Source organism: Ranitomeya imitator, chromosome 4 (assembly GCF_032444005.1).
Source record: "Ranitomeya imitator isolate aRanImi1 chromosome 4, aRanImi1.pri, whole genome shotgun sequence".
Lineage (NCBI taxonomy): Eukaryota > Metazoa > Chordata > Amphibia > Anura > Dendrobatidae > Ranitomeya > Ranitomeya imitator.
Window position 1 is genome coordinate 186,205,198 of NC_091285.1, and position 14,780 is coordinate 186,219,977.

General features: G+C 36.2%; 1 protein-coding gene across 1 annotated transcript; it reads right to left on the minus strand.

Annotated features, from left to right (window-relative positions):
- Positions 1–3,800: 3,800 nt before the first annotated feature.
- Positions 3,801–14,173, minus strand: LOC138674017 (uncharacterized). The gene is made up of 12 exons (XM_069761997.1): positions 13,949–14,173; positions 13,628–13,875; positions 11,773–11,835; positions 10,014–10,070; positions 8,795–8,839; positions 7,161–7,226; positions 6,979–7,011; positions 6,787–6,816; positions 6,646–6,696; positions 6,484–6,516; positions 4,647–4,735; positions 3,801–3,955 (listed from the first exon to the last, which is right to left on the minus strand). The coding sequence occupies exons 1-11, from the start codon at positions 14,079–14,081 to the stop codon at positions 4,682–4,684; spliced, it is 813 nt and encodes a 270-aa protein (XP_069618098.1). The 5' UTR covers positions 14,082–14,173; the 3' UTR covers positions 3,801–3,955; positions 4,647–4,681.
- Between the last annotated feature and the right edge of the window lie 607 nt (positions 14,174–14,780).

Below are 14,780 nucleotides of genomic sequence, written 5' to 3' on the forward strand. Positions count from 1 at the left end.
ACAGTATAATGTCCAATTATTATGGATTCATTGCAATTCTGTAAGATAAGCAACTGTAAATGATTAATAGCTGCTCATTAAAATAAACTTTGCATACGGACTGGACACCGGCAGCACAGGGATGACAAGTGAAAAAAAAATTCTCACTTTTCTAGATAAAAATAAAAATTGGACCAATTTTTCATACTGCCGTGTGACCCTAGACTTCCACAGAGCAATTATTATTATCTAGACTTCCTAGAAAGCTCCCAGGCTCGAGTTCATATGAGGACAACCAGCAGAGGGCGCCCTCTTATGAACTCGAGCCTGGGAGCTTTCTAGGAAAGTTCCCACGATCTAGGGACAACCAGCAGAGGGCGCCTCACCGCAAATGCAGGTAAATATAGGTCATTGACCTACTTTACCTTCATTCTCCGGGGTTTTGAAGCAAGGAGCAGCGCTGCATTAGCAGAACTCCTGACTGCAAAATTTTTTAACCCCTTCAGATGGATTTACATCGTGGGACTTTACAGATCTTCGGAAGGTATGTATATTGTTTGTTTATTATTTTGACTTTGTTACAGATCGAGGGTCTTCAGTGAGTGGATTGAGCGTAGAATAAATTATTACAACAACCTTTGTGATTTTTTCATTAAAATAATTTTTAATAATGTGTGTGTGTTTTTAACCCTTTACTAGTATTGGATTAATAATGGATAGGTGTCATAATTGACGCCTCTCCTCTCCATTATTAATTTGTGTGACCAACTTGTCAATCAGTTTTCCAAGCGATGCTACAGATCGCTTGGAAACGCTAGCATTCTGCAAACTAATTACGCTTGTAAAACGCTAGTGTTTAGCGGGAAAATGCATGCCAATTCCGCATGCGTTTTTCCTGCGGCACGGAGTTCTGGAATTGCATTGGAAATTTTCGCCACAATTCGGGATGTGTGCACATAGCCTTATAAAAGTTACAAGTTTTTGCACAGCGCTTAGTTGAGCATACATTTTGCAATTTTTGTACTGGATATAGTTCAGGGATATGTTCCCAAAAGTGTTGTAAATCTTAACAGAAAACCTAAATATGGAGAAGATTTCCTACTTTAAAGGCTTGTACAGATGACCGTATTTTTATTTCAGTGCGATCCAACAAAACATTGGATCGCACATGGACCAATGTTATGCTATGGGGCCATGCACATGTCTAATTTGTTTCTCAGGCAGAGGAAAAAAAATCGCAGCACGCTCAATTTGCATCCGATATCTGCCATGCAAGTCAATGAGTCTATGGAAAACATCAGACTACATTCTGTTGACAGAATGGAGAAGATGGAGAATTTTTTTCCATCTTCTTCTCATCTGAGAAAATCGGATCACACTCTGATCACACTCTGATCAACCTATAATCAGAGTGTGATTAGCATAATCAGTCTGATTCTCTAGGATGAGAGAAAATACTGTGGTGTGACCCTTGCCTAACTTGAAAAAATTTAAAATTCCAGAATAAGGATGTGCATCTTAATTAATTTAGTTTGTTTTGCTCTAGCAGGTTTTTCTTCCAGACTAGGGTTATTTAATGCTATTTTGCAATTTTTTACAATTATCTTTATTTTTTCATATTAGAGGTAACTAATTTTTTACAGTATGGCTTTATATAACAACCATTTCAGCATTTTTTTTCAACAAGGCTATATTAGTTATTATTTTGAATTGCATCATCTTTTGCAATTATTTTTGTCTTTTGATGTATCTGCTGTATAATGTTATTCGGATTGAAATTTCAATTTATTTTTAACTTATACTGTATGTTTGATGGTTTAGTTTAGCTTGAGAAATGTTCTATAGTACTCTTAAAGGCGTTTTCTACCATTTAGGTGAAACTTTTGACAGAAGTCTGCAGAGTTATTATGACACACAGAATTACCATACAACATTTCCACTATATCCTTTACATGTATAGCTATTTTTGTCATACTGTGGCTCCCTGTGTGCTCCTCAGCATTGCAAGAGTGGCTTTGGCTTCAGCAGCAGCCATTTGCATGGCAGAGTACAATTTCCTTCATCCATTCCCAGTTGCTCTCCTACCCCTGGATTCCGTTGAAGAGTAAAGATGCATTTGCACTGAAAGATTATTGTGATTGGTCATTCAAACGAATGCTCGTTTCACGACAATCTTGCTGCGCATAAAGGCTGAAAATCATGGGTCATTGGGTGAAATTTTTTTTGTGCTGGACAAAAGATCATCATTCTCTGCAGTCTATCTTCCTGTGTAAACAGGACTGATGCTCCCAAGAACAATGTCAGCCTTTGCACAGTGAATAATCTATTACAGATCGTTCTGTGAGCATAGCTAACTTTGATCTGTCAGCTATTATACAGCTATTATACGACCTCCAATTGGCAAGTATTTAATTATGCAAATTGGTTAATGTTAAAATATTTTATGTTAATGATTGTATTACTATCCAAGCAAACAGTAATTTAAAGTAATATGCAGGTAAAAATTATCTGTAAATTAGAGTCATATTTGTTAAAAAAAAAGTTCATGGGTCTTCAATGAGTTGTCCTGGTTTATCACAAAATTCTGCCATCATACTATGTGACTGTAGACTTGCAAATCTTCGCAATGCGTGCAGCGTGCACTGTGAGAATATTCTGATGCTGGCTATACTCTCCACAGCTTCACTCAATTCACTTGTATTGAGTGAGGTCGCTCACATCTGGTCAGAATATAGCCAGATTTATGCATATCTCCACCGATACCAGAGAAACCTAATAGCACACAGTGCACATGATGTGAGGATTTACAAGTCTGCAGTCACATACTGTAGAGTGACTGCAGACTTTCATGAAAACCTGGTCAACTCCTTAGAAATAAAACAGAAAATAAATGTAATACTGTCAGTTCTTTATTATCTGAAATAATCAATTATGTCTTGAAAGTTTTGATTTACCCAATTGGATTACAGTAAAAGAACTTGCGGCATGTAGGAGAAAAGTCAGAAGAAATGGTGTAAGGCATTGAGTTCCCGCCACTGCACAGGGGGAATCTCGTGCCAAGTCCTCTGTGGTCTCCCATACTTCCTTAGCCACAGAGCATCCTGCTTGGCAGAGATGTCAGTCCCAGTATCTTGCTCAGGTTAATGCTGTGCATCTGGTTGCTGCTGCCATCCCAGGTTTACCTATAGCAACCAGCATTAGTCAGTGGCGAGCAGAAGCTCCTGGGACTAAGTCCTGCTTTTCTCCATCTGAGCATGCCCGTGAGATGACCACTCATTGGTGGTCGAAGGCCACATGCTCAGGTTCTCAAGCATCTCGGATTGGATCATCAGCAAGGTCCCGGAAGGCTATGCGCTAGTATATCCTAATTATGGTGTGTGAGTGCAAGCGTGTCTGTCTCAGGTGAAAGCTCCCTTCCCTCTGGTTGTGTATGTGAATAGAGTGATTGGAGCAAAGGACAGCGCCAAGTATTGGAACAACACATTACTGTCTTTATATTTATTTGGTGCATTCCGCCAGCCCTAACAAATGGTTTCAGTTGCCTCCAGACTGAGGTGGTTTAGATTTTTGTATGTGTAGGTTCCATTTCTGGTTAGCTAACAAATTTATTGATCTGAAATCATAATGAAGCCCTTTGAAATGATTTTCTTATTGTAAGAAACTGTGTCTAGCAGTTCACCATAAAACATGTGATGATTAGTTCAAGATTAGTTGAGTTTTGAGCATTTTTGTAAACCTCAGTTCCGTCAGAAACTTACTATTCTAACATTATAAAAAAAATTCCACAGCAACTTTGTAAAAAAATACAAGGACACAGGTGTGCATAGAGGCTTATTTATTTATGACTTTGAAGAACATTGGTCTCCCATACATGTATATGCAATTTACATGATATGCATAAACAGGAGACAGTTAGTTGTGAAAATAGAAGAGATTGGAGATTGGAAAAATGTATCACGAGCCACCATGATGCTACCTGAAAAAGAATTGTTACAATTAATACAAGTAGTTAATTAAACACAAATGTGCCAAATGTATAGGCAAGCAGATGCTATCATCTCACAAGCTATCATTATAAATGTGAAGTCAAATATGTTTTCACACAAAAAATGATGGAGCCTTGTTGCTCCGAAACGCGTTGAATAAAGCGAACACTTTCATTGAATTACCTATTTTTGGATTTTATATCTTTTAAGCGGCGCAAAGAAGAATCTACCCTTTCATCCCATTTTTTTCACTTTGGTTGGTCACGAGGAGACTGGTGGATCTGCACCAGCTTACATTTCTATGAGCCTGTGTAAGGGCTCAATCTGGTGAGTAAATTTGAATAGGATTTATCTCCTTATACCCAGATAAGACCCTATTGCGCCTTTATTTTCTTCCAGTTTTTTACCAATTCTTTGAGTTGGCATACTGTATATTGGACTGCACTCGGATGCGTGCTCATCATCCTATAAATACTACCAATCGCACCACGCAATTGATGCAATTTTGAACCTTAACATCAATGGTTCTGTTGTTGGATAGGCTTTGGATAGGCTAATAGATTATGGGATGTTTTTATTTGGAAGGTAGTCTTATATTTGCACCCAAATAACCTTTAATGATTTCATTGTAAATGAAAATTTGCTTATGAATGTTAAGCTTTTGTAAGCCATCATACTTACTATTCATGGTTGGTTTCAAAATGTTTTGTGCCTCTCTACAGCCCAGCGATGATTTGTGTGATCCCTCCAGTAACATCAGCAACAACGGTCTTTAGAATAGAAGGATCAAAAATACATTTTTATTTTATAAACATGATGAGCCCGATTCATCAAAGCTTTCAGGTCAAAATTCTGGTTTAAAAAGCTTTACAAAATCACAAAATGCTGTCCTATTTCAAGTCTGTGCTAAAATGTGGCGACCTTTGGTGGTCTCAATCTATTTTCACACAGCTCTGTTAAAGTGGGTGAAGCTGGAGCAGGACAGGGCATGCCAACTACTGCTTGTAAAATTTATCACGAGTGGTGGTATTCCTTCTGCCACAAATCTTACATGGGGTAAATTTGTAGTGAGGAACACACGGAGGCGCGTGCCACTTTTCAGATGCTTCAAATTCATTTATGCTCCTCCTAATGAGTCAGAAACATCTGACTCCAATGTATTTCCTCTACAAGACTGGCGTGAAAAACACTGGTCTTCATGAATCATGGCAAAATTAGTTTACAGATGGAGTTTTCTTAAAATATAGCAATGTTTTAAATTTTTTTCTAAATTTCCCTGTGTCTAAATATTGAATTAATACTTAGTCTATTAATGATTAAACATCTTCATATAAATGTCACATAAAGGAGACTGTATGATGCTAAAGAGATGCTCCGTGGCTGTATACTACAGAGCTATAGTGTATAATGATCATGTATGTAACTATAACACGACTATAGAGCAAAAACATGTAAAATAGTTGATGTGCGCACCCAAATAGTTTTTTTTTACTGATATGCAACACAGTTTTCCAAAATTCCATTTGTAATAAAAAAGAAAATGATGACACTAGTATGTATGACATTACATGTTTCTACAGCAATGACCACATTCAAGTCAGAAACTTTCCATACTCAAGCCCCAGTAGTAAACACAAAACTCCAGATACTGCTGTGTGTTGAACTTTCTGTTAGAGACCTGATCATTTTAGCTCGGCATTACTTTAGTATAGTGAAACATAGTACCAGTATGAAGAAACTGAACACTTAAAGGCACTTGGAGAAGCTTCAAATAGTATTTATTGCCAGTATTACAAATCCATTGGTTACCCCGTGGTAATTACAGTAATGCACTAACGTTTCGGAAGAGGACCCTTTATCAGACGTATAGGCTAAGTTCAATGGGTATAGGTCAAAAAGGTCCAAACTGCGGTGTGGGATTCCTCTAAACAAGGGCAACCAGGATCCAGCTGTTAAGCTGTATCAAGGCCTGCGGTGTATGTTGCACACCACCGGCCTTGATACAGCTGGATCTTGGTTGTCTCTTTTCAGGGGAATCCCACTCCGCAGTTTGGAATTTTTTGACCTATACTCATTGAACATAGCCTATAAATCTGTTGAATGGTCCTCTTCCGAAATTATAACGTAATAATGTATTTACTGCAATGTAACCAATGGATATGAAATATTGACAATAAATCCTATTTAAGGCAGTTCATTCACTCTGTCTACTATTGGTCTACAGAAGCTCAGTGGTTGGTTCCAGAGGAACTAGCATCCTTCTCAAGCTAACTCTATTTCACTGGGTGTGCCATATACCTGTTTGATTACTACAGTACTAGCCAACTCTTTTTTATTGGCAGAGTGTTTACAGCACAACCTGCAGAATACATCCCTGGTTGGAGCAGCATAGGAAGTTATTGTGTACATCTAGAGACCAGTGTTGGGCTGTGGTTACATGAACTATTTTTGCAAATGAAAATGTGGTGGACATCCATTTCTTTGAAAAAATGAAATCAATACAACTTGAAAAACTTACCAGAATGTTGGCAATCTGTGTAAGATAATGGTTCTATATTGATAAGAAGAAGATTTCAGAGATTGAAATATATCCATTTAGCGTACATATGTAAGTGCAATTATTCTATTTTTAAATTATTAAACCTAATTATTAAATTATAGTTTTTGTGAATATACTTACCAGCACACTGCATTCAAGATCTTGGACATCTTGTGTAAGAGGAACATCATTCTAAAATTATATTAAAAATACACCCTATGTTATCAGATTGCTTTTAATAATTCCTGACATTTTGGTGAAAAATTAAGACTTTTGACTTACTATCAGGTCACCGATGAGGGGAATGTCGTCCTAAAAAATAATAGTGGATAAAATAACTCCAGTTATGAATTTATATAATGAGATTTGGAATAATAAATTACCATTTACCTTTTATATCACTTATTATCACTTATACTAAATTACTTTTTTTTTTAAATAAACAGTGTAACATTTACAAAGATTGCTTCTTACCAAGATCTTCACGACATTTTCAATGATGTTTTGCTATAGGGAAGCAAAAAAATATTGTATGTTTTATTTTATGTACATTCAACACCAAAAAAAGAAAATCAAGAGAATTACTATATTAAGCATTGGTTGACAAAGTTACAGGAAAATATCCATATAAAAGACTCAAAGAAAATAATTCTTACCAGGAAATTGAACATGACAAGGGAAACTTCATTAGCTAGTTGTGCAGCATTTTGAGTATTGATTATCTGTAAAAAGAAATCAAAATTATGTTTGCACGAGATTATTAAATATCACCTTCTTTTCAAAATCTGGTGGTTCTCTGGTAAAAAAAAAAGCAGTCAGATTCATTGTGTAATGTAGACATTAAAAGTATCCGCTTCAAATACGCACAAGTGAATTGAGCAGCTATTCATAGTGAACCTATTCATGAAGAAGGTTTCAAAATATAAGGCATCTTCCACAACTTAAAAAAAAAAATAGGTGCATGGGTGGAAAACCCAACAACATTTTTGGGAAAAATGCAACAGGGGGTTAATTTGTGCCACATTCAAAAATATGCTGTGCGCTGAAAACTTCATATTTTCACACACCATTGCAATTATTAATTCTGGTCTCAATGTTTTCATTTTCATTTTCTCTCTCTTTTTTTTTTCTTTATTAAATTTAGACAAAGAATATATCAGCTTCCGGCTGAAATTCTTTTTTGCTATGGCCCCAAAACAGCTTCATATAAATACCAGGATGAAAGGAGTTAAAATCAAAAGCCCTATAGTCCCGAAAACTTGCAGAAAGTATATATATATATATATATATATATATATATATATTTATATATATATATATATATGAGTATATATGTGTATATATATATATATATATATATATATATATATATATATATATATATTTTCTGCAAGCTTTCGGGATTTTTATTTTTGACTCCATTCAACCTGGTACAGTATCTATTTATTTATCTATCTATCTGTCTATCTATCTATCTATCTATCTATCTATCTATCTATCTATCTATCTATCTATCTATCTATCTATCTATCTTCTATGTATCTATCTATCTATCTATCTATGTGTACATATACATATATACTGTATATTCCAGGTTATTCCAAGTTACAATATTGTATATAAATACCATATTGTAACGTGGAATTACTTTGTGCAACTCAGTGTGTGTAAAATTAATATGGTCAGATGTGGCCAGCAGAAGAAAAATGTGTAAAGTGAGTTAGAACCAATCAGCATCTCCACATGATAGACCCAATTACTTATTATATTAACTGGCGTAGAAAACAAAGACGTTATCATAAGGGTCTGCTCTCAGCCACCAGAGCCTAGGTGTGACTTATACCCCAATAAGGTATGTCTCTGTTTCAAAGATTTCATTTTAACAGTAATATTTATTTTGTTGATTGTGTGACTTCATAGGGCAGCTAGTTGGAATCACATAATAATTTACTTTTTTGGGGTTATATTTTATTCTTTTGTGCTGTTTTTAGAATACTATTGCAAAAAAATGCAGCCGTCTAGATGTCATTCAATCAGATGTGTTTAGGATTTTCCAGCAAAATTACTTGACTTAGTGTCATTTTAGCGTCATGGCAGGTCTCTTGGGTTAATACTGTGTAAACACTTCTATCATCAAGTTTTTCCATTTGTACACCTTTTATTTACTCTTACTATTTGGATTATAGCAATATAATACGTTGTGAGCAATCAGTGACATATTTTGGCTGTCTCCTCGGCATTACTATCTGAGCAAATATTAACAAATGATAGAAAAATAATATCATCTTACCACTGAAAAGCCCAGAAGGTTGTCTATAGTGCAGCCAACTTCTTGCTAAGTTATATAAATGGAAAAATATTACAATCCTCATACAAATGTCATTAAATATAATTTCAGTATAGTACATTGGCTTTTGTACAACATTAGTCTCCAAGTTTTGTATTCTAGTATGGGTTTTTTAAGTAAACTGTGAAATATAACAATATGTGTTAAATTATGTAAAGTTAACATGCATGTTATGTATGTTAGTTGTTTGCTTTTTCAAATTCAATGTTAATGTGGTTTTCTGGGATTCTATATCGATGGTATAATCTTATGATAGCCCATCAATATGAATGATAGGAATAAACACAGTGCTGAACACATAGCATTACAGTGTCAAATACTGCAGTGACATTTTGCTTTGCTGATCTTAGAGTTCCCACTTCTGAGGCTCCTCAGATCTACAAAGTGAACTGTCACTGCAGTCAGGACATAGTGACAGTGCACACCACAGTCCATTCAAATGAACAGGACTGAGTTACAGTGCCGGACACAGTCACATGTTTGTGCTACATTAAAGGGTCAATGCACCACTACTTCTTTATTCTTTTGTATAAAATGTTAACATGCATATTTAAGTTGCTTTACTCATATTGTAGTTACTAAATCACCTATGATGTTCTTTTAGCATAATACTTGTGATTATGAAATTCTCATATAATAATGTACCCTTCAATAAAAACTCAATGGTAAGAATCAGAAAATATTTGTACTATCAGGTTGATAAATGTGGTCACTGAAGACTAGTATACAGTTATTTGGTTTTCATCTAGCTTTTGTGACAGTTGGTATAAACGTATAACCAGGATGGAACTAAAAGGTTATAGTGTTTAGATTTGGTGTGGGCAAGCAATTGGTGCAACCTGTTCAACCGTACAAAGGTCCAAGAAGTAAGGGGGCCCACTTCTACCTCCAAAGCAGATGGTATTGGCATTATGATGAGTTGTTGGACTGCCAGGGTCTTATACATTGTTCTTGGACAGGGGCATTCTTCTGTATATGTACACCCCTGGTTAGGTAATAAATGCTATTTCGGCATGAACCCCAGCTAGTTTTTATTTTGCTGCAGATGCTCAAAACCTTATGTGGCAGAGGAAGTTTTGGGTTCCCTCAGGCACCAGGACCTGCATACAGATTAACGTCTGCCTCTACCTATTACTGATTTTACAGATAAAAAAATTCTTACCAGGACTTTGTCTACTTGTTGCAGGAAGGAAAGAAAGTAATCAACATTTTGATCTCTCTAAAAAAGAATAAATAAAAATAAAGCATTAAAACATTTCTTATAAGTCAAAGCAAAAAACGAGTAATAAAAATTACTAATTTACTAAAAAGTAATTAGGGGTATATATACCATTTATTCAGCTTGTTCTAAATAAATTATCACATTGAGGGAGGGTTAGTGTTATAAATTAGTACTAAGCGTTGTAACCAGATATAAGTCTGGTTGAAGACCCAATTAATTAAGGTGATTTCATCATAATTCTGTCATAGAACAATTTGAAATGTCACAATCTTTGCACAAGTTGATGTTGGGCAAACATTTTGCAACTTTTGAAGTTTTTACACAAGTACTTGCCAAATTTTTCAAAATATATGCCACAAAAGTGGCATAAATTACGCAAGAAAGGTGCATCTGCCCCGCCTGAAGTACAGTTTATTGTGAAGATGCACTGCAGTTGTAAGATACTCCAAATTTAATAAGAGGATCATGGAATGTTTAGCTAGAATCCTACATCAGACAAGAATGTGACAATTTTCCTCTCCCAAAATTCCACTAATTGTGCTCCTCACTTCCCAGACTGTTGTAAAAAAAAACAGGGGATACTACATAATGGTAGACATCGCCCTGACACAACTTTTTCAAGTTGTGTTGCTGTCGTCAATTCTTAGATTAGTTAATTTTTTTTAAATGTAACAGATTTTTTTTCAACTTAAGATATGTGACCTATGTTCTTTTATTCTGTGAATAAAATATGGCTATAAGAGATTTCCAAATCATTGCATTCTTGTTTTCTTTACATTTTACAGTGTCTCAACTTTTTTGGAATTGGGTTTGTTTATTATGCTTATAAAGTAATTACAATAGAGACCATAGTAATGATCTGCACACTGGAGAGAGTGTGGATTGGATGTCCTAAGAGAGGGACATAGCAACAGCAATATGAAACGAGTTGCAATACACACCTACCATCTATTACTACTTTTTTACTCATTTTGTAACAGTGTGAACAAAGGTTAAGTAAGACAGATACTTTCCACCATTATTTTATCTCTGATAGGCCGGGATCACATGTGCGAAAAATACATCCAAGTCTCGCATGGAGTGGAGAGTGCGGCCGCATAGCAAAAAATGGAGCTGCATGCTCCGCTCTAGAGAGACGGCGGCAATGCTGGGTATTACCATGCGAGACTCGGACGTATTTCTCGCATGTGTGATCCCAGCCATACAGCCATTGATTCATTGTTTTTCAGTGAAATGTAATACAAATTCAACTATAATTGTATCATTTTAAAGATTGAAGTGATTTTCTTTTTTTATACACTTTAATCACATACATCATTTGTTAGAATTACTTTTTGATTAGTCTGCATTTTTAAAGTTTAACTGTCCTTTTTGGTGAACTTTTCTGTCTGTGCTTCTGCCTTTGTTTCCTGTAACTGGTTCATGTTCCTCTACCCTATCCTCTCCATAGACTCTTTTAGGCAGCAACTATCAACTCTGGACAGATTTTACCCATGAGTTGAGAGTAAAATATCAGTCCAAGAAAAGAAAGTGGCTTTTTTTTCTAATAGTCTACAAAGTGTTAAGAAGTTTCTGATCTTCACTTCTACTATCGATTTATTTAAAAAAAAATTAAACAACTGGTATATGTGTAGAAACAATCTGTCCAAACCAAAAGAGAATAATATCCATAAACACTGTAACCAAAGGAAATCTTTACCTTTGCTACATTGTAGTTACATAGGAGAGTTCCTAAATTCTTCAGCAGTGCAGGAGCATCTTTCTGAAATTGTTTTAATAAAAGAGAGGTTAATGTATGAGATTAAGTATTTCAAAGTATATTTTGCTTAAGAATAATGCCTATAATAATTGAAATTTCAAAACTTTAACTGTGTTGATGTCTACAAACAACAATTCCCGCACAGAGCTTTGAAGCATCCATGACTTGGTAAATTCCACAAAATGACATTTTTGTTAGGTTAGGATCCCACCTGGTTTGGACTGTAAACATTAAAGGTACAGTCCTTATGTAATTAATATTTATTATCTTTTTTTTAATATTGGCTAACAATGCAGATTTAGATTTGATGGATGAATTCAAACGATCCCATAACAGTTTGCAGAATAAAATCAGTTCATTCTTGACTTGTGCAATTCCACAAAATCATTCAAAAACAGAAAAAAATCAAATGGCATATGTGTTCCCCATACAAAGCACAATCTATCTGCGCTGTTTGACACTCCAACTTTATGAGCGTCACTGATTAATCCACAGGAGTGGGTCAGCAGACTATTCTTGAGCACCACAGCCTATTTGACACTCAGTCTCTGCCAGTTATAGTCTTATACGGACTTTAGTGTACTATTATTTGTTTCCTGCTTCTGATAACTGACCCAGAGTGTTTTTGCTGCCTCTGTCTGACTGTTGGATTGATATCTGTGTCTGATCCCGGACTGATTTTACCCTGCTACTGCACTGATTTCATCTTCCTTGTTCTGATCATAGGTGATATGCGATAAGCAATATTCGAATCATGCCAGAAGTACACTGAGGGTGGGTATGAATGTCAATTAGAGATGAGCGAACCCGAACTTAATGTTTGGGGTACATATCTGACAAGTAATGTCCGGTGCTAAATTCTGAACATGAATTTCCCCTGGAAGTCCATGTTAATGTTCAGCATTCTGAGGGAAGTCCGGGGGCGAGATAGAGATTTTTTTCCAGATCCAAAGTTCGTGTCTCCTTTATTTTCAATGGGGTTCGGGTTCTGGTTCAGGTTTGGGTACAGATCTGAGTACCAGAACCTGAACCTGCACAGGTAAACTCATCACTAGTGTCAATGCACTTAGAAGAAGCACTCCAGGTACAGTGACGCCCCACCCAGTTCACTTCCAGCCTGATTTGCGTATGTCTACTGCAAGTCGTTGCCAGTTATAGGTGTATACTGTCTCTAGCAAGGTACTACCTGGTTTCTGATTCTGATAACTGACCCAGAGTGTTTTCGCTTCCCCTGTCTGACTCTTGGATGGTTACCTGTGGCTAATTCTGGATTGATTTAACCCTACTTCTTCATTGATTCCATCCTCCTGGTTTTCTGGTTTTAGTCTGTTGTTTGTGGAAGTCATATGAAAATCATGCAGGAAGTAGATTGGGGTTGGGTAAAGGATAAACTACTCCAAGTGAATTGACACATCCCCAGTGCACTTTCATCCTGATTCGCATATGTCTTCTACAGAAGGTTTCCCATGGTGGGCATATTGGGCATATACATAAAATCAATAGTTATTAATGGACAAGCACCAATTCAGCCAATACACTATTTCTATATTTTATAATATACTTACAGTTTCTTTTTAAACTGTTCATTTATTACTGCATTTTATGGGAGAATGAGAGATTCCTTTGCATAAATATTCTCTTTGCACGATTAATAGCATAACTATTCTGAATAGCTGCAGGAGTATTGAACATCATCCCAATGCCCAATAGCAGAATAGCTCCCATTTTCACCAATTTGTGTTTTTATGCTTTTTTTTATTATTTAGATAAGCTTTTATAATTATGTAAAACATACCTTCAACAGCTGTATAAGACAGTCTAGTTTAGGGACTGGTTTTGGAGCAGGCTGTGGTTGTTTAGGAACAGGCTGGGGTATTTTTGGAGCAGGCTGTGGTTGTTTAGGAACAGGCTGGGGTATTTTTGGAGCAGGCTGTGGTTGTTTAGGAACAGGCTGGGGTATTTTTGGAACAGGCTTTGGTTGAGTTTCTGGAACTTTTGGCTCAGGCTTTACTACATGTTTTGGCACTGGTGCAGCTGGTTTATCTACAAAAAGACATAGCAAAAATATGAAACATGTATTGTTATTTTTATGATTAGCTGCATTTATGTTACTAACCTTTTTTGTCAACTGGTAGAGTAAAGCAGCAGCTTAAAGACAACAAGAGAAAGGCAATAGTGATCTTCATGGTGGTATTTTTCTTGGTTGTAAGCCTTGAATACCAGAACCAAACAAGAACTGTGTGAATCATAGCTTGACAGCGCCTTGCTTTATACTGGAACAAGGTGAAAAGGACACGTTGATGGAGCCAAAATCTCTATCAATTTCTTATCAGTAAAATGTGTCTGGCTTTTGAAATGTGACAATAAATATTTCATCTAATTTTTCTTTTCCAGTAGGCTGCTGATAAAAAACTATTTTTTGCTGTGCAAAGGTTATACAATGTGTCCTTTCATATAATTTAAAGCAGAAATAAGAATATCATGTTAAGGCCCCTGTACACATTTGACGAATGGTCTCCCTAACTGCCAAAAAGGAACTGGTTTGGCTCACAGTCTAATGTTAATGATAGTCCCCTGATAGATGATAGGGGTCTGAAGAATCCGGCATGTGTGATTTCGGAATGCTTTTTCTTTTTTCCCTAAGACATAAGCCGCCATTGGAGATGCCTAGCAGTGGCTCTTATGGAGAACACAAAAGTACTTTTTGAGCTGAGCGCTTCTGATAATAGAAGAGTCGGAGGAGATAGCTGTGTGTATACGAACTGCTAAAATATTGTTGGGCTGACAGCTGTTATGACCTGGTGGTTAGGAGCACCCGGCACGACCTGATAGTTAAACTGACACGAGACAAGCTCTTGGATGTGGGAGCTCTGCTGACCGCAACCCCTAATCCTATCACACACACTAGAAATAGCCGTGGAGCATTCCTGACTCTCCCTAGACGCCTC